The 21,637-nt window shown below is 41.5% G+C and overlaps 1 protein-coding gene across 1 annotated transcript; it reads left to right on the top strand.

Moving 5' to 3' along the window:
- The first annotated feature begins 5,991 nt into the window (after positions 1-5,991).
- Positions 5,992-14,396, top strand: KCNJ2 (potassium inwardly rectifying channel subfamily J member 2). Its single transcript, XM_017641653.3, has 2 exons — positions 5,992-6,164; positions 11,131-14,396. The coding sequence occupies exon 2, from the start codon at positions 11,352-11,354 to the stop codon at positions 12,633-12,635; it is 1,284 nt and encodes a 427-aa protein (XP_017497142.1). The 5' UTR covers positions 5,992-6,164; positions 11,131-11,351; the 3' UTR covers positions 12,636-14,396.
- Positions 14,397-21,637: the final 7,241 nt, after the last annotated feature.

The raw sequence follows: 21,637 nt of genomic DNA on the forward strand, positions 1-21,637 counted from the left end.
ATAATTTGGAACATCCTTGCAATGCAAAGCATCGGTATTTGATTTGAAAGAAATGCAATAAAAAAAAGAGTTTTAAGAGATCATACCCTTTTACCTGGTAATTCCACATTTGGAAACCAAGTCTAAGAAAACAGTAAGAGATGAAGATAAACATTAATCTACAAGGACATTCATGCATCTTTGTAAGAGTATAAAATGAAAATGAACATAAAGGTATAGAGGTAAGTAATGATTAATTATACTATGGTTCATACATATTATGGAGATAAAACATATGCAGCCATTAAAATATATACTTTCATATAACTATTGCATGGCAAATGCTTAACAGGCATAAGTATGATATTTGTATATCAAAAAATATGACATAATCGATCTTAAAATTATAAATACACATATAAAGATATAAAATAAGAAACCAAAATACAGGAAAATGAAGAAAAGATATACTAAAGTATTTATAATGGTGGGAATATAGATATATTTTATTTTCTACATTTCCCTACATTCTTCTATATTTTTAATGTTTATCTTGCACATTTTCCACAATGGACATTTTTTAAAAAAGACCTAAATACATTCATACACTTAAAAAACCACACACACAAACTGTTAAAGCCCATCACCTAAAACCTAGACATTCAGGTATGTACCTTTTCTTTCAAAAGTATCATTCCTGTATTGTTGCCATTACTCAAAATATGTTGTGCATTTTCTCTGTAGCTTGTGGTATATTCCTTAAATGTCTACAATAGTGACTAACTTTGTCTGAAGTTGGTGGGTTTTTTCATTCTTGTTAGTTCTGAAAAAAGCCAAGTTGCATGCATTTTATGGCAGGGTTACTTGGCCTAAGGAGCTGCCATCCTGTGTCAACAACAAAAATGAGTGTCTAGGCTCATTACCTTTACGGGAGTCCCAGACAACACACATAAATGATCACGGTAATCACTGTGTTAAGAACCATAGTAATGCAGGGTCTGGCCCTAGGGGAATACGGTTATTTTACAGTGTAATTGTTTCACCCAGTGAGATAAATGAAGTCTTGCAGAGCATGACAGAAGAGTCATTTACTAAATAGTAACCTGGCTTTTCTGGAAGTGTGAGCTTCTTAAAGGACAGTTCCACTTATTGTTGCTGGTTTTCACATATTTGTTGGAAAATACAGATCGTATTAATGAACACAGAAAGCACTCAAATTATTTTTCAGTCCATGAGTGTGTGATTTTGTCATTCATCCACTTATACAAATGCACAGGTACCTCACTTATCCAGAGGTCTTCCTCAACTATTTGTAGTATAGCAAACACAGGACTAAAGTATGTAAGTGCTCTGAGAAGCTAAAACAGATGTCAGAAATCCATATCTTAAACCTTTTTACTCCAAAAGGAAACTTACCAAAACAGGGTTAACTCCAAATTTAGCATTCACTCATACTATTTCAAAAACATACATCCATTTTAAGCCCTTTAGGCCCTATTTGCTTTCACTTTGCATACACTTTTAAACATCCTATGTTACATAATTTCTCAGCCCAGTGCAGATTAGAATCAACAAATTAGACAAAGCATGGTGACAGCCTGATAATTTCAAGGCACATTCGCAGAAGCAAAAATGAGAAGTGAAGGCTGTCATGGATGGAGAAGGAAAAACAAGCAGAAAACTTAAATAAGCTTCATCTAGGGTCATTTAATGTAGAGGACATTGCTCTTACTGTACCCCAGTAGGCCCTGATAGCTTTATGTTTATTACAATAGTATTGAGTCATCATTCAAAAGTCATATGATACTAAAAAATATTGTTACTTGCATTGATTTCACCCTTCAACTGACATTTGTTGAGACTGATTTACTCAGCCATATGCAAGGCTATGAGGGTAGGAAAATCTACAAGAAATGGCAGTGGGTTTTGTAAAGCTCACCACTGGTAGGTGGAAACAGGTATGGGGGAAAATATTTGTCATAGCAGGAGAGGCACAAAATATGCTATATTAGAAATATGTACAGAGTGTTACAGGGACAGTCGGAGAGTTTGAGGATCCATATAATATAGCAGAGAAAATCCTTCCCACCCAAGCAAACTACAATCATTTAGAAAAGCCTTTACATAATATGCTGCATTCCAAGTAGGCCAGATACGTAAGGTATCATCACTGTTGTTAAAGTGGTGACAAATGGCAAATATTGTGGAATAAATCTCATTGCTTTAGAGGGAACAGTAAATAGGGTTTATGCGGGGAGCGGCATGCAGCAAGACCATGCCGTTCTTAGGAGTGGCTTGTCATTTATATGTGATTACATGTATATAGACAGACCTGGGGGCATAGCAGACAATTTTGGACATGAACTGAATGAGGAAGCAATTCTGTCTTCTAGGATGTTCTCAGCATTAACACAACCGTGCATGGTAATATGTCATACACATTAAATTCCATTCTAAAGACTTCCCCATAAATTCTGCTCCATATCATACCACTCCTCAGAAACTCTCCAGATTTGGGGTGGGGGGGGTGACAACCCATTTAAACCCTTAATCATAGGCTGCTTTTAGTGTCACTTAGTCATTTGATTTTACTTGTTTATCATTTGTCTTCTTCATTAGAGATTGTGAATTCTTAGACTAAAGGATCTGTTTCACCTGGGGCTCTTATGTCTCCCATATCATCTACCATAAAGCTAAAGTACAAAGTAGCTACTCAACAAAAACATTTATTGAATTTAATATGAAGGTTAAATCTTACCAGTGCAGCAGGTGAAATTGGCAAAACTGTTTTCCAATAGATTAGATTACACCCAATGCCTTAAAATACTGCAGTAGATGGCTTGTCCTATTGCAGCGGTTGCTAGTTGTCCTGTTTACATTTCAAGTCAATCTGGCATTTAATTATTATGTATTACTATAAATTGTTACTGTGCAGATTAGCAAGTGGTTCTTAACACCTAATAGATGCAAATGAGTTTTTCATTGCTTATCACTGTAAAATTGGACTGCATATATGGTGAAAGGAAGTCTGAAAATATATCTAGTTTCTGGAGATCTTTATATAAATGCAAAGGAAAGATTTGTGTTCCTAATGGAACAATCACCCTCTGTGTGACACATCCATTCATAATCTGACTGCAGATCTAGATTGTGACTAATATTTGGCTCTGATATTATAGGTGGTTACTGTGGAGGGACTCAGTAAGAGGTGATTGTCATTTCCTTGGAAAAATTTAATACACAGATGGATCCCAACACCCAACAGCACTGGTGTCCAAAACTAATGGGGAGTTTTTTCTAAATAAGGACTGATTTAGCCAAAAAAGATATTCTGACTAGAGAAATCACGCATTGCTTCAAAAAATGTATTTACTCAAGCACTGAATGCCTTAGAATACTAAAATTTTCCTAATAGGGACACGGTGAAAAGTCACTCATTGATTAAAATACATATTTACATTTTTTCCTTTATTAGATGAAGCAATGGAGTTAATCAATGCTATCATGCATTTTCAAAGTTTTGTTACAAAATTTAACCCTTCGTTTCCTTATTTCACTAGATAATTAAATAAGTATTTAGCTAGATATTAGGTACATATTTAGCTAAACAAATCTATTCAGACTGGGAAGATGTTTATTAAAATAATGCACTTTTCTATAGCTTTCACTTCAAGAAATGTCTTAACGGCATATCAGTCCATGGGGTTGAGAGCGATTTGAGGAGAAAGACGAGGATACATCAATTTGTTTGCCCCTCCCCACAACTAAGCATAGGCAACAAACTGTAATCTTATAACACTGTGTCCATTTCTTTAAAGATTTTCCCATGATATGAAGTTCTCGTGGCCTGTGTGCATTCAGTTTATTTAGAGTGTAATATTAAAGCAAAACAATTTCAGTTCCCGTTCCAGAGAAACGGCACCTCTTTCTGGGCGGCCGATTTTTAAAAGGAGCTTTTACTGGGAAATAAAAGTGTTGCCTCTGAATTCACGTGGTTTGGAAAATGCTTTGCCATGTACAGCTGCACAGATTGAATCATGATAATAAAAAGATCACATAGAAGTGATTCTTTTCCTCTTTCCATCTAGGCTTCATATGTTTGAAGGGATTAATTCGACTTCACTGGTCTGTTTCTTAGGAATAATCCTTGAGGAAACACATTTCGGAGGAAGCCCTTTGCAGGGCAGCCAGCGGGTACTCATTCTCTATCCTTTCGATATCTAGAGTCAGCTTGCTATCGACAGGTTCGCTTCGCTTCAGGCTACAGCCTAGGTTCCTGTACATCCATCCATTTTGCCGAGTTAAGTCAGGCTGTTTATAAATAACACATGATCTAATCAATGTTATAGGAGATCCCCTGTGTGAGGCATTATCCTCGCGTACAAGGCTTTCAAAGGGGAGACACTTGGTAGCAGGGCTTGGAGTGCTGTGTAAAAGCAACGGGACGGCAATGCGTTTGGCTATCAGAGCAGTCACACCGCATGCACGACCTATTCCACACCCTTTTAATTTCAGTTATCTTGCTCAGCGTTGGGAAACAAGGCACACTTGGCTAACGCTGGATTAAGTGCGCATCTAAAACCTAAGCACACTTCACCAGCACCTCCTAGGGGCCATGTGCGGATATGAGGCTAGGAGGTGGATACCCGGCGCAGACCCTTTCCTTGATGGTCAATTCCGCCTCTCCCGCACACACAAATCCACCCGGGCTGTGCCGCCCGGAATACGAGCTAGATTTTTGAAGTCGTTTGGCGACTCTAGGAGGCCTTTTAGAGATGTAAATAAACTGCAGGAGAGGCGCATTGGATCGCCTGAGGAAATAAACAGCCAACACACACACACACACACACACACACACACACACACACACACACACACACACACACACACGGATTGCAAACGCCGTGCAAAGACTCCGAAATACATTGCTTCCTTTAAGAGCAAAGCTTCGTTATGACACCAGAATACTCCGAGATACATGCATTTACTCTTAATTTGCACACACTCTCACGCACACACTCATGGGATCATCTGCAAAGTTCCAGGATCCAGACCCGGTTAACACTGAAGTTAATGTAGGTTTTTAAAGGGTCCTACACGCTCTTGCCTGGTTGCTGGGAATGAGGACTGGGAGGCGCTGACGTGAAAGGCAGAGCTGGGTGTCTGTAGGAGTTGCTGTTCCCGAGAATTCATTACCCTCTATAAATTGCTCTGATTTTAGATCAGCAGAGCGTGCCCGGCGGTGGTGGAGAAAGAGATTGAGGGCGGACAATGCTAGAGGGAACGAGTCGTTCACTCTGCAGAGAAGTCTAGGCTCTTTGTAAGTAGTTCATCAACAGTCGGGAAAAGCAAGAGCCAAGCGGCTATGCAGTTGCAACATTTGGGAGCGTCTGAGTCCAGCTGGGTTCCGTGCGTCGGTCCCGGTTCCTTCTCCCATTTACTTCGCTGCTTCTCCGCTCACCGAAAGTGCTGCGGGGGACTCGGGGGGCGTGGGGCTCTGGTAGGAGAGAGGAGACAGGGAGAGGCGCCCGGGCTGAAAAGCAATCCTCCCCGGCTGCAAACGTTTCGCCCGGGCACTGGCACCTCGCGGGGCCCTGGAGGAGCACGCAGCACGGCCCGCGCCGAGGACAGGAAAGGGAAAGTGTGGGGCTCGGAGAGGTGTAGGAAGCTCTGCCCAAGGCCAGGCTGCAATTAGGCAGCCGCAAAAGCGCGGCCGGCCGCGGAGCTTCCCACCTGCTGCCGTCCCAGCTGGGGCGCAAATTCCTCCTCCCCAGCCCCGGCCTGGCTCCGCCGCCCGCTCGCAGGGCGGAGGGGGGAGGCGGCGGCGGCGGCAGGTTCTCCCCGCCGGCGGCGCAACGCGCTGGGCGGCGGGTGTAGCATCCTCCCCTCCCCGCCGCGGGGCTCGGGGCTGGCCGCACGGCCAGGCGCACTGCGATTGGCCGGGGGTGGCCCGGGGCGGAGCCAGGCGGGCCGGTAATCTCGAGCCCAGGATCTAAAAAGAGCCCAGGATATTGCAGAGCGCACTGGAGCCTTGGCCAGCGCGCAGCTTTCCCCGGCGCCGGCAAGCTGGGTCTTGGGAATTCTGGTTTGTTTTGGCTCACTGGCTTTCACAAACTGCTGGATTTTACATGCCTCTGTAGCCCCCACTTCCACTCCATGTCCCCATGCTGCTGCGCCAGCAACAGGTAAGGGCTGCTGTGTGTTTTCTTGCCTCCTCTCTCGCTGCCTGTGTGTCCTGGGGAGTGGACTCGGGCTGCCATCCCCGACTCTGCCCTGCCCCGCTCTTCCAGCGGTGCCCAGCTGTCACGGTGCTGGAGCACTCACCCACGCTCCGGAGTCCCAGATCATGCCTATAGAGTTTGTGTGAGCACCAGAACATCCCCAGAGCTAAAAATACTGAGACATGCTTGGAACAGTTGAGCAATAGGAACAGATTTTTCTGCAGCATCTGTTTGTGCTCATAACTTCCAATGCACCAGCTGTAGCGAGATACTGAGTTTAGAGACAAGGGCGAGGGAGCTTGTGTTCCATTCTGGCTCCAAGGGAAAAGACCGGGGTGGGGTGGGGTGGGCAGAAGTGGGTGTCCAGAGCGCTGGTCTCAGCCTTGGCAGACCTTGGGACTCAGCACTAGTCTTGATCCTTGGCGTCTCTCTCTCTCTCTTTTCCCTTTGTCATTGCTTCGAGAGTAGGGTCAAATTCCAAACAGAGCGAGCGTCTCAAAGTTGCTTTGCTGGGGAACAGAGCGCGAGCCCGAGTCGGATTTAAGCGGAAGACCGCAAAACTTTCACATCCTATGTCACTCTACCCTTAGCAACTTGTTATTCTCAGTAATAGTTGTATTAATACCTAAGCTCAAGACAGCATGGTTTCAGGGAAGCACAGCGGTCAAAATGACTTGATTCTGCAAAAAGATTGCATCATAAGATGGACTCGTCATGACAAAAAAAAAAGTAAAGATAGGAAACGGACAGTTGAATGTCTGTCTGGGTAAGCCTTTCAGTAGCGTGGTAACTAGGATACTGCTGTGAATCCCGGCGATTTTCATAAACTCAGAATTTACCTTCTAGGAAATAAGGCATTATTTGAAAACGTGTTTTGGGTATGCAAAACTGCATATTGCCTTTTATTGCTTATTTTCTTTTTGCATTAGTAGTAGCTAGGCTGTCAGATTTCTTCTCACCACTGTTCTGTCTGCTTTATAGTACCTGTACACTGCCTAGTTTTTTCCTGCTCACTTAAACCCTCACGCCAGATACTTTGTTTATATTTTGCCATTATCCAGAAAAATCTTCTTGCTCAGGAGAAAGAGAGGTCACTTCAAGTATGGCGGGAGGGGTGAGAGTTGAAGTCAAGGTCATTTCACTTGCTTTCAGCCCCTCCCCTTCATGTTTTAGTGGCGCTTTTATGTTAGTGGTATCCATGGGAATATTTATTCTAACCTCTTGTGAATTTGGCCTTTTTAAAAAAAGAATACACCGTATTTCTACTTCCCTGAGACCCTCCAGCTGTAGAAGATCTGGTTAACTGTAGAGTCCTTGGATGACTTTTGAGTAGCGCGGAAGATTGACCGCATCTTTACCTAAACAGATTGACTGTTCAAAGCTTGTGTGTATGTGCATCTTTGTTTACCAAATGTGTATATTCTGCAGCATTTGCAAATGCTGAGTGACATTGCAAGCACTGTTGAGTATAAATGTTACAGTGCTCACAGAGCTAAATGGGCATCCCACCCCAGCTCTCCTTCCCTTCCCCCTCCCTTCTGTTTACTGAGCTTCTGAGAGATGGCTTTGCTAGCATTTGTGCTCACATAGCAACATGTGCCCAGAGCACACTCAGGCTGGTCTATATGGCGTCAGCTGGGGAATAGCTGCTCCAAACACTCATTAGCAGACTGCTCTGTCAGCCCAGCACACTTTCACTATCCTTATTTCCAATCCTTAGGTAGAAATATTCACTGCACACCATGACCATATTATGGGACACATTTACTCTCCTGGATTCTTCATAATGACATTTTTCTGGTGTTTTTATAATCTCTATTGGAAATGTTTCCTATATGGTAAAAATGAGTTAGGTTCACTGATTTTTTTTTGCCATGTTATCTCCTTGACCTTGTAATAATCCATAGCTCTCTCTCCTTTAACATCTACCTAAGACTGAAACACTGAACTATTTTTTTCCATTGCTTATGCTTAATTTTGGCTCAGCCTATAAATAGTCTTAACATGAACAGCACCACATGTAGCCTCTCAATTTCCCAGAAATACTTTCTACCTCATTGGTTTTAGCCTGGGTAAAATGATTATTTTGTCTCTTAAATTTACATCAGTCCCTTAAATATTTTGGCTGAAAGGGGAATTTACACATTGTTCATCAATCAAATATCAGATCTCCTGAATTGTACCCTTTAAGGAGTCCAATCACTTTAGTATTCTCATGTACTCTTCATCTCATGTTCCTCAAAGAATTATTTTGAATCTATGCCTAAAATAAAGTTGCATGAAAGCCCTGTTCCCAGTGAAACTTTTTCCCAGATGCTCATGAATTAGTGATTTCCAGTGAGAGAAGAGTAGACAAGTAGTATTCTGCTTGCCTAAAGCCATTCAGACGTCTGGGCAGGTCAACAGGAATGGCATTCTTCACAGTGAAATGTTAAGACAATTATCCTATCAAACTGTCAGGTTCTAGATTTTTGCTATGTAATCAGCTCCCCAGTAGTCTGAATGCACATAATGTGTATATACACATACACACACCTACATCTCTTGAAAAAATATCTATTTGAAGTGACAAAAGTTTCCATTAGCCAAAATCATCTTTTTTCCCCCTTTCCAGGTAGAAATTGTAAAATTCTAAATGATGCTCTGCACGTGGACCAAATTCTCTCATTAACTATGGAAATAAGACAATAATAGTCACTCAAAACAGGCTATTTTCAAGGTTCTAAATGCAGAAAGCTATTTGTAGGAAGCTGGTATTGTATGTTATGTGGAATTCAAACTAGCATCCTGGGGTTAGGATTTTTGGAAAGTCATAATTCAGTCTTTAGATTTCATATGGTTATTATGCTTTAATCTGGAAAGAGTGTAGAAATAAGTCAGAAGAAATTTGAGACTGTCCATGGTTCCTAATGGTAACACAGATGAAGGGATTGTTTTGAATCATGAAAAGGGAACTTCTTGGTGTCAGTTTATAATAAAAGATTCTGAAGTCAATCAGAGCTCAAGGATACAAGCACAATTTAAATGAGGCCCCCCCACCCTTTTTCGCAAAGTACACCTGCATTTGGTATTCTGTTACTACCTCTTTCTGTTTTTGTGTAGAAAATGCCTGGCAATTTCATATGAGCCCAATAAGCTGAAATCACTGTTAGAAAAAATTATTTCCGTGTCCAGGATCTAGAACTCTGAGGAATATGAGTCTTGTTTCTTTTGTCCAAGTACAAACTTCACAGGGAAGCAGACAAAACATTGAAGCAGGTGGAAGGCTGGGAAGGCACAGTAACTTCTTTTTATAAAGTAATTCAAAGGCACTTTTAAATCGGGCATCATTTAGGTGTCAAACGCTGCCAAAATGTAACACACATTGCAATTTTCACAGATGACTAATCTCAGGAAAAATGTGTTGGGGCACATTCTTGCATAATAACTTGGATAAAGAGGGATAAGTGAGAAGACTGTAACAAGGCATTTTCAAAGACAATGCACCGTGCCTCTTTAAAGGGGTGCACAACAGTAAGATAAATGATTTGCTTTATTTGTTTGCAGTTGGCTTGGCTGGAATTGGTTCTGTTCACTGCTTAGTCTTAATGTAATTTGGGGGGAGAAAGAAAAAAGTAGAGTCATTTTCTCAGGGCTTCAACAGATTTCTGATCCTCTCCATCTGTTTTTTGTTGTCCCCCTTTACTACAGGAGATAGATGGCAGTTGTTTGCAAAGTGGAGAATCACTGTTACTTTTTAGTTCTATGCTGTGTTAGTTTTTGTTAATTTATATACAGTAAAGGATACACCGGAGACTTACCTTAGGCTTTTGCTAGTTAGTCAAGTAACAAAACAAAAAAGGTTTATTTGGAGCAAAGATTGAAAGTTAAATAGGTAGCCTTTACCTGGGGAAGGATGAGGCAAGAAGCGAAAATGGGAAACTCCTATTTGTTCAACTTAAGTACAGGTGAGCGCCTTCTCCATAGGAACATAGCAAACAACAGCACTGGAAATGAAACTAAGCTGACGGACGTTTATGATTTACTCTGACAAAGTTGTCTCTGTTTGGGAAAACACAGAATTGGACCCACATGAAATGAGTTCCTGCCTTATCTTAATCCGCTAAAGACCTCGTCCTTTGGCACAAAGGTTCTTACTTCCTCGGCTGTCATTACACATGGCAGTCCCATCTCCAGAGAATTTCAGAACTCCGATTGCTAAGCAACAGAGTCGCTCTCTATCCCCAGAGCAAACCTGTGCCTTCGTGTCAGAATCACTTGCACGTACAGAGATGTTATTAGGTATTTCTACACAGTGGCTGCTTAAAGTGTGTGAAGTGATAGAGCAAGCCCAGTCTCCAGAAACTGGGATTCATTTCTGATGATTAGAAAGGCTGTCCTACTCAGTTTTAGCATTTAGACAAAGTAGTCTGTGCCTTCTGATTTCAACCTAGTCATCAAGGGCTCTGTTATTGTCCCATAATGCACCTGCAGCTCAATGTTAATGCTCTGCATTCATATGAAATGTTCTCTAGAACATTCTTGAGTTCTTGAAGCTTTGTGACAAGTCTTGGATTTTGAAAATCTTTCTTTTGCTTATTAACTTGGGACCCTAGCAGGTAGAGAAGGTAAAAGTAAACAGTAGAAGAGAGACTAGGTCTGTGATGTAGAAGTTCCTAGATTGCTGGCAAAAAAAAAAGGGGGGGTGGGAAGGGCCTAAAATTTTGGTTCCAAGACTGTCACAATTAACTCGTCTATGTTTAATGACTATATGCATTTAAATAAAATAAAAAATGTTTTTAGGGTACAAAGAAATTAAAAACCCTATAATTAAATGCAGAGTATATTTATGTATATCTGACTCAGTGTCTTGCAAGGAAATGTTGCCTTAGAAAGTAGAACCCTTTAATAATGACTTCTTTCATAATGAAGGATGTCTCTTTTTCTGCAGGACGTGTTCTCTGGATGGCAAGCTGAGTTACTAAGGTGACTCTGCATGTCAGTAGACGGACTGTGATAGAACCTTAAGGCTCCCGGAGACCACATCTCTCGTTATTATTATTTTTTTGTGTGTGTGTCCTCACTGAACATTCAAAACTGTTTCTCCAAAGGGTTTTGCAAAAACTCAGACTGTTTTCCAAAGCAGAAGCACTGGAGTCCACAGCAGAAGCGATGGGCAGTGTGCGGACCAACCGCTATAGCATCGTCTCTTCGGAAGAGGACGGCATGAAGTTAGCCACCATGGCGGTTGCCAATGGCTTTGGGAACGGTAAGAGTAAAGTCCACACTCGACAGCAGTGCAGGAGCCGCTTCGTGAAGAAAGACGGCCACTGTAATGTTCAGTTCATCAACGTGGGTGAGAAGGGACAACGGTACCTCGCAGACATCTTCACCACGTGTGTGGACATCCGTTGGAGGTGGATGCTGGTCATCTTCTGCCTGGCCTTCGTGCTCTCGTGGCTGTTTTTTGGCTGCGTGTTTTGGTTGATAGCTCTGCTCCACGGGGATCTGGATGCCTCGAAAGAGAGCAAAGCTTGTGTGTCTGAGGTCAGCAGTTTCACGGCCGCCTTCCTCTTCTCCATTGAGACCCAGACCACCATAGGCTACGGCTTCAGGTGCGTCACGGACGAATGCCCCGTCGCCGTCTTCATGGTGGTGTTCCAGTCGATCGTGGGCTGCATCATCGACGCCTTCATCATCGGGGCGGTCATGGCCAAGATGGCAAAGCCGAAGAAGAGGAACGAGACGCTTGTCTTCAGTCACAACGCTGTGATCGCCATGAGAGATGGCAAGCTGTGTCTGATGTGGCGCGTGGGCAACCTGCGGAAAAGCCACTTGGTGGAGGCTCACGTCCGAGCACAGCTCCTCAAATCCAGAATCACATCCGAAGGGGAATACATCCCCCTGGATCAAATAGACATCAATGTCGGCTTTGACAGTGGAATCGACCGTATATTTCTGGTGTCCCCGATCACGATCGTCCACGAGATAGATGAAGACAGTCCTTTATACGATCTGAGTAAACAAGACATTGACAATGCAGACTTTGAAATCGTGGTGATACTGGAAGGCATGGTGGAAGCTACTGCCATGACAACGCAGTGCCGCAGCTCCTATCTGGCAAACGAAATTCTCTGGGGCCACCGCTATGAGCCTGTACTCTTTGAAGAGAAGCACTACTATAAGGTGGACTATTCAAGGTTCCACAAGACTTACGAAGTCCCCAACACACCCATTTGTAGTGCCAGAGACTTAGCAGAAAAGAAATACATCCTCTCGAATGCAAACTCATTTTGCTATGAAAATGAAGTTGCCCTCACCAGCAGAGAGGAAGATGACAGTGAAAATGGAGTGCCAGAAAGCACTAGTACGGACACACCCCCTGGCCTGGATCTTCACAACCAGGCAAGTGTACCTCTAGAGCCCAGGCCCTTACGGCGAGAATCGGAGATATGACTGACTCATTCCTTCTCTGGAATATTTACTTTAAAACAGTCTGTTGGTCAAAGGCCCAAAACAGTTATTCAGACGACGGTACTGGTGAAGAGGTCGGTCAAGGCAAGTGGCCACAAGGGACTGAGGCTAGCACAATGGCTTCCAAGAAAGACTGTAAGCTCGAAGATGAACATAAAGCACTAAACATGCCTCCCCGGGACCCGATGGCACATACGTGTTGTAGAATAAGTTATGGGGTTTTTATGTTTTGTTTTGTGTTTTTTACAAAACTTGAACTTGCAGGCAAGCCTTGGTTGGGTATTTGACTTATCCAGAATGCTTCTCTTTAGGGAACAAGAATGTTTTTAATGGCATAACAAAGGCAAGACTCTGCCTTAATTTTTGAAAAGCTGCTAACTACATGAACACAAATGATATTTTTGTTGTAGTGTAGTTTTTCTCTGTGTAATTTAAAAGTCAGTGTTGAACTTTGTTGAAAGCTCATGATATGCACTTCAAAGTGGCAAGTATTTGGCTATTAGCTGCCAAAATGAGAGCCTGATTTTTTGAGGCCAGTAATTTGTTTGCTAGAATTGATTTCTCTCTCTCCGTCCCTCCCCGCCCCCCTCTCTTTCTCTCTCCCTGGTTACATAAGGGCATTATGTAACACTAGCCAAATGGTAGCCTCTGGGTTGGGATTTATTTTTCTTTTCCTCCATGATGTTAATGGGTTATCTAAAATTTTAACTTAGACTACCTAAAATAAATACCAAAGATAATGCACATTTTTGCACAGTGGAGCTTATAGTAAAAAGGGAGGAAAGCCCCATGGCTGCCTTGGAATCAAGAGACAGTAACTTTGAACCTCAGCAGGACCTTGAACTGCCCTCTGCTTTTGCACCTTATTCAGAAAATTGAACATCATGCACACAGAATCTAGTAAATGTAGTGGTTTTTAAAACTTGGTTCTTTCATACAACTTTCATGTTATAGGAGAAAGGAGAAATGGAAAGTAAAATTCACACACACACACACACACACACAGAAAAAAATAAAAAATATATACACATCTTTTCTTTCCTGCGAGGTAGTGCTGGCCAGGGTAACATATAAGGTGAGAAGTGGTGATGTGCTCTTAGATTTTTCTGGATTTTTCCCTTTCTGCACATTCCAAAATGTATTCCATAGGTTAAGAACTAGGTTGAAGTTAGTTGGCATCCTAAAAATCAAGCCATCCAACATGAAAGATAAAATAGGTTTAAACCCTTGCGGCTGAAATTGTTGCCCTGTCAGGACATTTCCAGCCTGACTTTGCCTTCAAAAAGATGCCACGCCTGGCCTCTAGGCTGGTTCTTCTGATCAGTCTGTCTGGAGTGAGTCCCGCAGCATCTGGGAGGGCTGCAAATGCCGAAGTGGGGAGGTGGTGAGACCGGGACTAGTCGCTTTGATGTAGCTCATCAGCTCAAGTATTCAGGAGGGAGAGGAAAGTTCTTTTTTTAATGGTAGAGGGAAAGAATGAAAACGTCTCAGTATTTCAGGGTCAGCAAAAGCCATAAAAAACATAACACAGTCCCACATAAAGGGAATAATGGTCCAAAAGAGTTTTCTCCTTTATGTGTGCATGCTCCTGATTGAATCTGAGCTGATCCTGTCACCTACGGAGCCCGAGAGCAGATCGCTCAAGACACATTACTTTCTAGAAATCTCTCCTCCTGCCTGGCTGCCTGCCTTGCTAGAAACATGCTTTTTTTTTTTTTTTTTTTTGTATTTTCTGTCCTAGTTCACTAATGGAACTCTTTTTTTTTGGTTTGAAGGTTCTTATCTGTGAATTCTGGGATTGCTGACTTTTCCTTTCTCATTGGAATCTCAAAATCAACTCTCGTATGGTATTATTTCCCTGTATGCCATTAAAAAACAGCTTGTTCTAGCATCCTGTATTTCGTAAACTGGTGTTCGTGATGGTCTCTGGTTCTTCAGCAGCCATATCTGAATGCAGTGCCTGCAATAAGATGACAGTTTCTGCTGTTCTCAGCCTTCAAAGTTGGTGGGTTTGAAACTGTGGCATTGCTTTCACTGTAACCAAGGTGAGATGTCAAGATGGATGCTATTTTAAATCCACATTTAAAGGCAGGGTTGGGAAGTTGCTTAGCGTTGGAGGAACTGGGATTGAGGAGACAAGGGAACTGACAGAAGAGGTAACAATTTGGCCGTTGACAGGGAGAGGGTATCGAGGGCTTCAGCTGCTGCTATTACGATATTTTGCAAAGGAAAATAATCAAACCAAAGAGTATTCAGTGATATATAAATTAAATGAAGATACAGTGCAGAAGGGGGGTGACCACAAAGAAGGTTCTCCCTCACCCCGAACACAAGTGCTGCCACTCAAAAAGACTTGAGCTCTTTGACAGGGGGTGGGGAAATGGGTAAAAGGAGGGAGAGAATTCTTTTAACTCCTTTGTGAAAAAAGAGAAAAAAAATCTAACATTTCTGGTGCACAGGTTTGTTTTGTGTTTTTTTTTTCAAGAAAATTTTGCAGAAGCTATGTTTTTAAAGTGTACATTTTATAAAGTTTATCAGATATTTTCATATTTAAAGCCAAATGTAAATAGACGTCTGTAAAGGAAAAACACATCGCCATAGAAAGTGTAATTTCAGTGCAGCCATTTCTGAGAGCTAGTACCTAGATGCTACCGGTTAGCATGGTTTTAGCAAATATTTACCAGCCTTATAAGGTTCGTACTGCTATGTTCCTCTGTTATTTATTTCAGCATGGACTGTTCATTTGAAAGCTTTTTTCTAGTTACTAGTATTTTAACAGTTACAAGCGTTAAATGGCAATTTTCTTTCTTTCTTTCCTTTTTTTTTGTCAAGAGCCAAGACACACGTAAATGCACAACATTTTTTTGTTGCATTTTACCTTCAAAACCTTTGTCCTTAATGACTGGGTCTCCTTAATTAGTGCCCATATGTCATTGGAGTGAAGATTCAAGAGACTCACCGTGAATATCTGGGGTCTGTTCCGGGGTACGTGTTGCTTTTCTATTGCAAGCTAATCCCCTTTGAATTTATTTAGAAATGATTCCCTTTTAAAGAGTTTTTGCCCATCTCTGGAAGGGCATTATATTTTTGAGGAGAAGGCATAGAGTTCTGGTTATCCTATTTTTAAATAAAAGGCAGACAAAGTGAATTCTATTTTGATTATTGAGAAGTGAATAGTTTTCTATCCCTCTAAGAGTATACTTGAATCAGACATTTTAAGGATGTCGTTATAGCACTGTAGTCATTTCCAAATTCCTAGAGAAAGTTTGTTTTCCCTTTTTTTTACTTTATTTTACTAACGCAATTATTTCTTCCCTGTACTCCTTTTCGCCCTATAAACTCGCGTCTCACACCCTGATGTTTCTTCGATGAACTCTGTCCCCCAAATCACATTACCCTTGCAGATAACAAATGACAGTTTGTGTTTTATAATATGCCACTGAGTAAAGGCGAAAGGCTTGTTCTGAGAAGTAGAGTGAGTTCTTTTTCACTCTGTCTAGTAATGTTAAGGTGAAAAAAAAGTGTTGGGCAATCACCTTCCTCCCCCAATAGGATCTCTTTTCTAGTTATGTTGGATTTCAGCTCTGGGTTCCGGTGAGTTGAACAATCCTGGCCTTGGACAATCGTGATAGTTATTATTTTTCCCGTTTGCCGTCTTTTTGTATCTTAAAGTCTTCCTATTGTACTGCACAAATCATGGATTGTACATATTTTTATATATTATGTCTTATTTTATTATTTCTAAATAAAAAATAAAAAGTTGAAAACAAATCAGTGCAAGAATCTTTGGGCTTCCTGTACGATTACCATAGAATTGTTGAGATATAAAGCAAGTGTTCCCAAACAATAGGACATAAACCCTGGTAGTGGATGAATAGAGCCATAGAAATTGCCTGAAGAGGCAGGTGGCAGATTAGTTTAATCCAAGTTAGAGGAAGTCAAGCTCATGTTTTGTTTTTGGACAGAATGGCCTAGGTAGAGAGAGGGTAGAAAAGACCCAAAACCAAGCAAAAAACAATACTAACAAAAAATATGTATAAGGTTTAGATTTTGATTCTCTGTTTCATGATATTAATTACTCTCTTTGGAATGTAGACTATGTGTAGGGTCCTGACTTGTATATTAGCTCATTCCCCCAAAAAACAAAACAGTTTCTTCTCCTATTAGGCATTGGTCAACAGTTAGCAAATGGGCTTCATAAAGGACCAGATAGTATATATTTTTGGCTTTGCAGAATGAAAGTCTTTGTTTCAACTCTGTAACTCTGCCCTTGAATGCCAGGGCAATTACAGATGAGAGGGAAACAAATGGTGTGGTTGTGTTACAATAAAACTTTACTTAAAACTACAGGTGGTGGGCCAGATTTGGCCATGGCCTGTAATTTGTTGACCTCTGTGTAGATGAAACTGAGTTGATATTCAAATTCAGGTTTTATCTGCCTTTAATTCACTAAGCTATATACTGTCTCAAGGCACAACGTTACCAAGGATATGTGGTTTCAGAGAAAATGCCACTTCCTCCAGCAGATTTGGAATAACTTAGCTGTTTTTCATGACTGGAAACCCTGAGAAAAATCTGCATTCTAAAGTAGGGTTTATGCTGTCATACTTCTTCTTTAACAAATCCTCATATGGCACTCACTATGTTTCAAATGTGATTCTAGGTTCTTTATAAGTAATAATTCATTCTTAGCAGCAATTCTATGGGCTAGGCACTATTATTATCCCCATTTAAGAAATGAAGAAACAGGCCCAGAGAGGTTGAGCACTTTTTGCAAACACACACAGCTAATAGGTAGTAGAACTGACATTTAAACTGAAGTCATTCAGTGCTGGGCTGTGCTTTTTAGTATTACTCTATGCCTTCCCTTTGGAGAAATTCTTGGTAAAGGGTTCATTGCATTGAAGGCCTTTGTGCTTCTCATGTTTTATTTTCTTTGCTGATAAAAATACGTTCTTTTTTTTCTCTGCACAAGACATATTAGTGCAGAACTCCCACTCATTCACGACCTGCTCCACCATTCCTCGTCTAGTTCTTGAACACGGGGAAAAACTTGCAAAATATTAACTAATTAGAAATTTTAAGCACCAGTTTTGGGATTCAGGTACATTTCAAACTTCAGATCTATTTCAGGTAGCTAGGAATTCCTTCCTCCTGTTTCCAGGCAAACCACAAGATTCTGTTACAGACCAAACTGCAGGCACCCTACCATCTCATAGACATCTGCCTTCTTCCTACCCTAGGGAGCCAGATGTGTAATGTGATCTTCTGGGTGACTGGTCCCATTATGCAAGGTATAGAATGGTAACTGCAGGCAGGAGGTGGAATGCTACCTGGGCCTCCTCACCTCAACTTTTTAGACATTTTTATTAAACATATTTACAAAAAGAAAAGGCAGGGGTGCATTTCAGAGCCCTTCTGTGTAGGCTTTCTTTTCAGGGACTGCCCAATTAAGTCCTCCAAACTCTGGCCTTCTCAAGGCAACAGGTCCCCAGACTGCATTCGCAAGGAAGACAACAAATTTCCCTCTAGAAATTTCTATTTTAGAGCTGGCAACACTGATGGAATCAGTCAGATGCACTTTTCTAGGTTTAAGTAAGCACATAAATGAACGAAGGCTAACTCTATGCATTTCAAGTGAAGCACAGAACCAGGTCCATGATGGACATTGTCAAGTCCCCAGAGCCTTTTTAATTTTTTCAAAATAGTTCAGATCAAGAATCCTAGAGACCTGCTGATCCTAGCCACTGTATGAGGGTTGTTATAATGACTTTTTTGAAAAAAAAAATTACATAATTGTAGGGTAATCCCTGTAAGGCATGAGTACAGGAAAGCTGGTTCTGGAATAGGGTGACCAGGCTTGCCTGGGACAGAGGGATGTCCTCGGATGCAGGACTTGGCAGTGCTGGAGCTAGGAAAGTTCTGGGCATACTAGGATGAGTCAGTCTTCTGCTTTGGAAGCTAGAGAAGTGGAGTGGTTGGGGGAAGCGGGGAGAAGAGCAGGTAAGAAGAATGTGGAAGGGGAGGCTTTAGAAAGGTGAGCCATATTCAGCCTAGGAGTGTTATGAACTAGTAAGAATAATTATGAATAATTACACTTAAGTGGATCTCTCCAAATAACTGAAACATGGTGCCTCAAGGGTATGCATTGTTTTGGAGGAATGGTCTTTTACAGTTCTCTGCTTTCTTCAAAAAATGATATATATCATTTAATGTTTCCTTGTGTGTGTGACACAGGCTAATAGGTGCAGCTCTTCTGGTGAGATGTGCTTTGAAAATGTTACTCAAAACACCAACAGCTGCTGTTTTGTCCACTGCCAGAAATCTTGCACCGTTTGGGGTTTTGATTTTGATCTGCTGTGTTGAGGAAATCAAATAATTCATTATAAGGATAATATGACTAATATCAGAATGCCAGGCAGGAAAAGTACAGGTGAGACACAAGAGACCTGACTTGAATGTAGTGGTTTTAGGGTGACTGTTTTCAGGCATTTTCAGAGAACTTTTTTTATTTTAGGTTTGAGATTATATTTTGAGAGGTTGACACTGTTCAGGGGTTTGACTTCTAGAAAATTCTATTCCATTTGACCAAAAATTTATGGAGAAATTGTTATATGGTTACTCAAGATCTTCTATATGGACTTTGTCTTCAATAGATGATGGTTTGCAAAATGGGTGGTACAGCTGTATATTCATTTTACAACTGAGAAAAGTAGTTGCATTTTAGATATAAAAAAACCTCTGTATCAACAATAGTGGTCAGTTATTGAGTATTTATGATGTGGTAGGCACTGTGCAAAGATCAGGTCTTGCATCCATGTTTAGAAAACTTCACTTGATTCAGTATTTTTCTGGGATGCGACCATGGATTTAAATACTTTTTTGTAACATCTTACTGGGAATCATTGAAGTTGCTTTTGTAAAAACTTTGCTCCCATGGAGGCTGTTCTTTTATTTCCGCCTGCTAAATGACCATCTAACCCCAGGCTCTGCTCAGATTCATCTGTGGAATCATCTTTGCCTCCACACCTCCCCAGTCCAGACCGAGAGGGAAAAGGGCAGGGATGTGGGCTCACTCCTGCGAACCAACTATCTTCACTTCTTTGGAGAGATCCCCTTCTGTGCAATTATTCATTACACGTGACAAGCAAATGAATCCAGTCTCAGGCTGTATGGTTTCCTTGAGCTTTTGGTTTTCAAATTTTTGCTATTATCCTTCTACATATAAAGTCCCCAGTGAAGCAACTCTTTAATCGATCCTGCAGGCAAAGAGGGTGTTTCATCTGAAGAGCATTCAGGAACTTCCTTTAGATTATATAAATAGCTGCATTAGGTGCTAAGACACAGACCCATAAAAACAGATTATTTACCAACAGAGAAATATCAAAGGCAAGTGTGTACACATCCCTAGCAACACGCTCTTGGCAAACATACTCTCCGGTGGCAACCATTCATACAGAAGCGAGGGAAAACCACATCAACATGTCAGAGGTTTCCCTCTGTCCTCGGTGGCCATAAGATCAGCAACTCCTGGCCTCTCCAGGATTCAGCTCCAAGTAGCAGCCTTGTCACTGGGTCACTCAGTCAACGAGGCAGCTGAAGAAGATGCCTCAGGGTTGCCATAGAAACGGAAAGAAGCATCAAGCACCTTCTCCTGCACGCTGTTCAATTTCATCTGAGTGACTTTATTCAAGAACCAAAAATAAAAAGTGCATCAGGCTGGAATTATATAAAGAGCCGTGTGTTGGATTATAAATACAGTCTGTACTTTAGCCTCAGTCTCCAGCTCACATCTCCTGTCTATTTCAAAACATTTGAACTATTTAAGTGGGAGTCTTCATTTAAGGTTTAATTGAAGTGAGGCCCAGATTTGCCAAGATAAGGGAATGAGGCTTTCATCTGAATTCCTGACTTTCCCCGGCTCATACTTGACATATGAACATGGAGTCTTTTAAACCAAGGTCCGTTGCCAGTGTGCGTTCGTGCTGGGCCATCTGGGCTCACCAGGGCCTATGGAAATTGCTCTGCCTTCAGGCATTCATGAGTCTAAAACACGCTATAGGTTTATGATCTTTTTGTTGGATAATAAAAAGAAGTGGACAGGAGAATGCCAAAGAAGCAATTAGTGCAGAAGGATAACAAAATTCTTTTTTTACAAAACCTGTCACAACTTGCAATAGACAGCTTCATCCACCATGGAGAGGTAAGGGAGGGAGACACGTACCTTAGCATGGTCCTGTCCATCGCCATATTCACCTGGGCGAAAGGGTTCAAAATTTTGAGAGTCTTCTCCTGTTCTTTACACCATCTGATGGGATGCATTAATTTTGCTGGCAGGAAAAGTCTCCTCTTCTTTCTAGTATCCTTTAGTGAAACAAGGCAATCCTGAGCCGGCAACACTGGCAGGATTTGAAAAGTGCTTAGGGTGATTCCTGCTAGGGATTTGCATAAAGTTGTGTGCAATATGCAATTTATTCAAAGCGGCAAATGCAAAGGTACAAGGTGTGTGTGATAAGCAAGAATGCAACTCCATTTGTTATCTGTGAATATGCCCTGTCTGTTCTCCTGATTTGGAGGACTATCTATACTATCTCACCATTTTATATCGTGTGAAAGCTCTATGCTGAGGTTTTCTGCAAGGCAAATTAGCCCTTTCTATAAATAAAATATGAAAGGATGTTCTCCTGCTGGAGGCTGGCCGTCCACAGGTAAAAATGTGTGACCCAGTCAGCTGGTGCCACTTGTAACATTAAACTGGCTGGCCATGTTGTTCAAATGCTTCCTGAAACCAGCTACATGTTTGCAGACAAAAAAAAAAAAAAAAAAAAAAAGGAATTGAAGAGCTACTTTAAGTATCTAAGGTTGGACATTTTTACTTTAGCGAATCTCAGATTTGCAGACCGAACCTAGAGGTCTGGAACAACCACTCAGATGAGGTTATTCCTCTGTTCATCTTGTGGCACAGTTTTTTTTTTTATGGAAAA

This window comes from Manis javanica, chromosome 4, assembly GCF_040802235.1.
Source record: "Manis javanica isolate MJ-LG chromosome 4, MJ_LKY, whole genome shotgun sequence".
Taxonomy (NCBI): domain Eukaryota; kingdom Metazoa; phylum Chordata; class Mammalia; order Pholidota; family Manidae; genus Manis; species Manis javanica.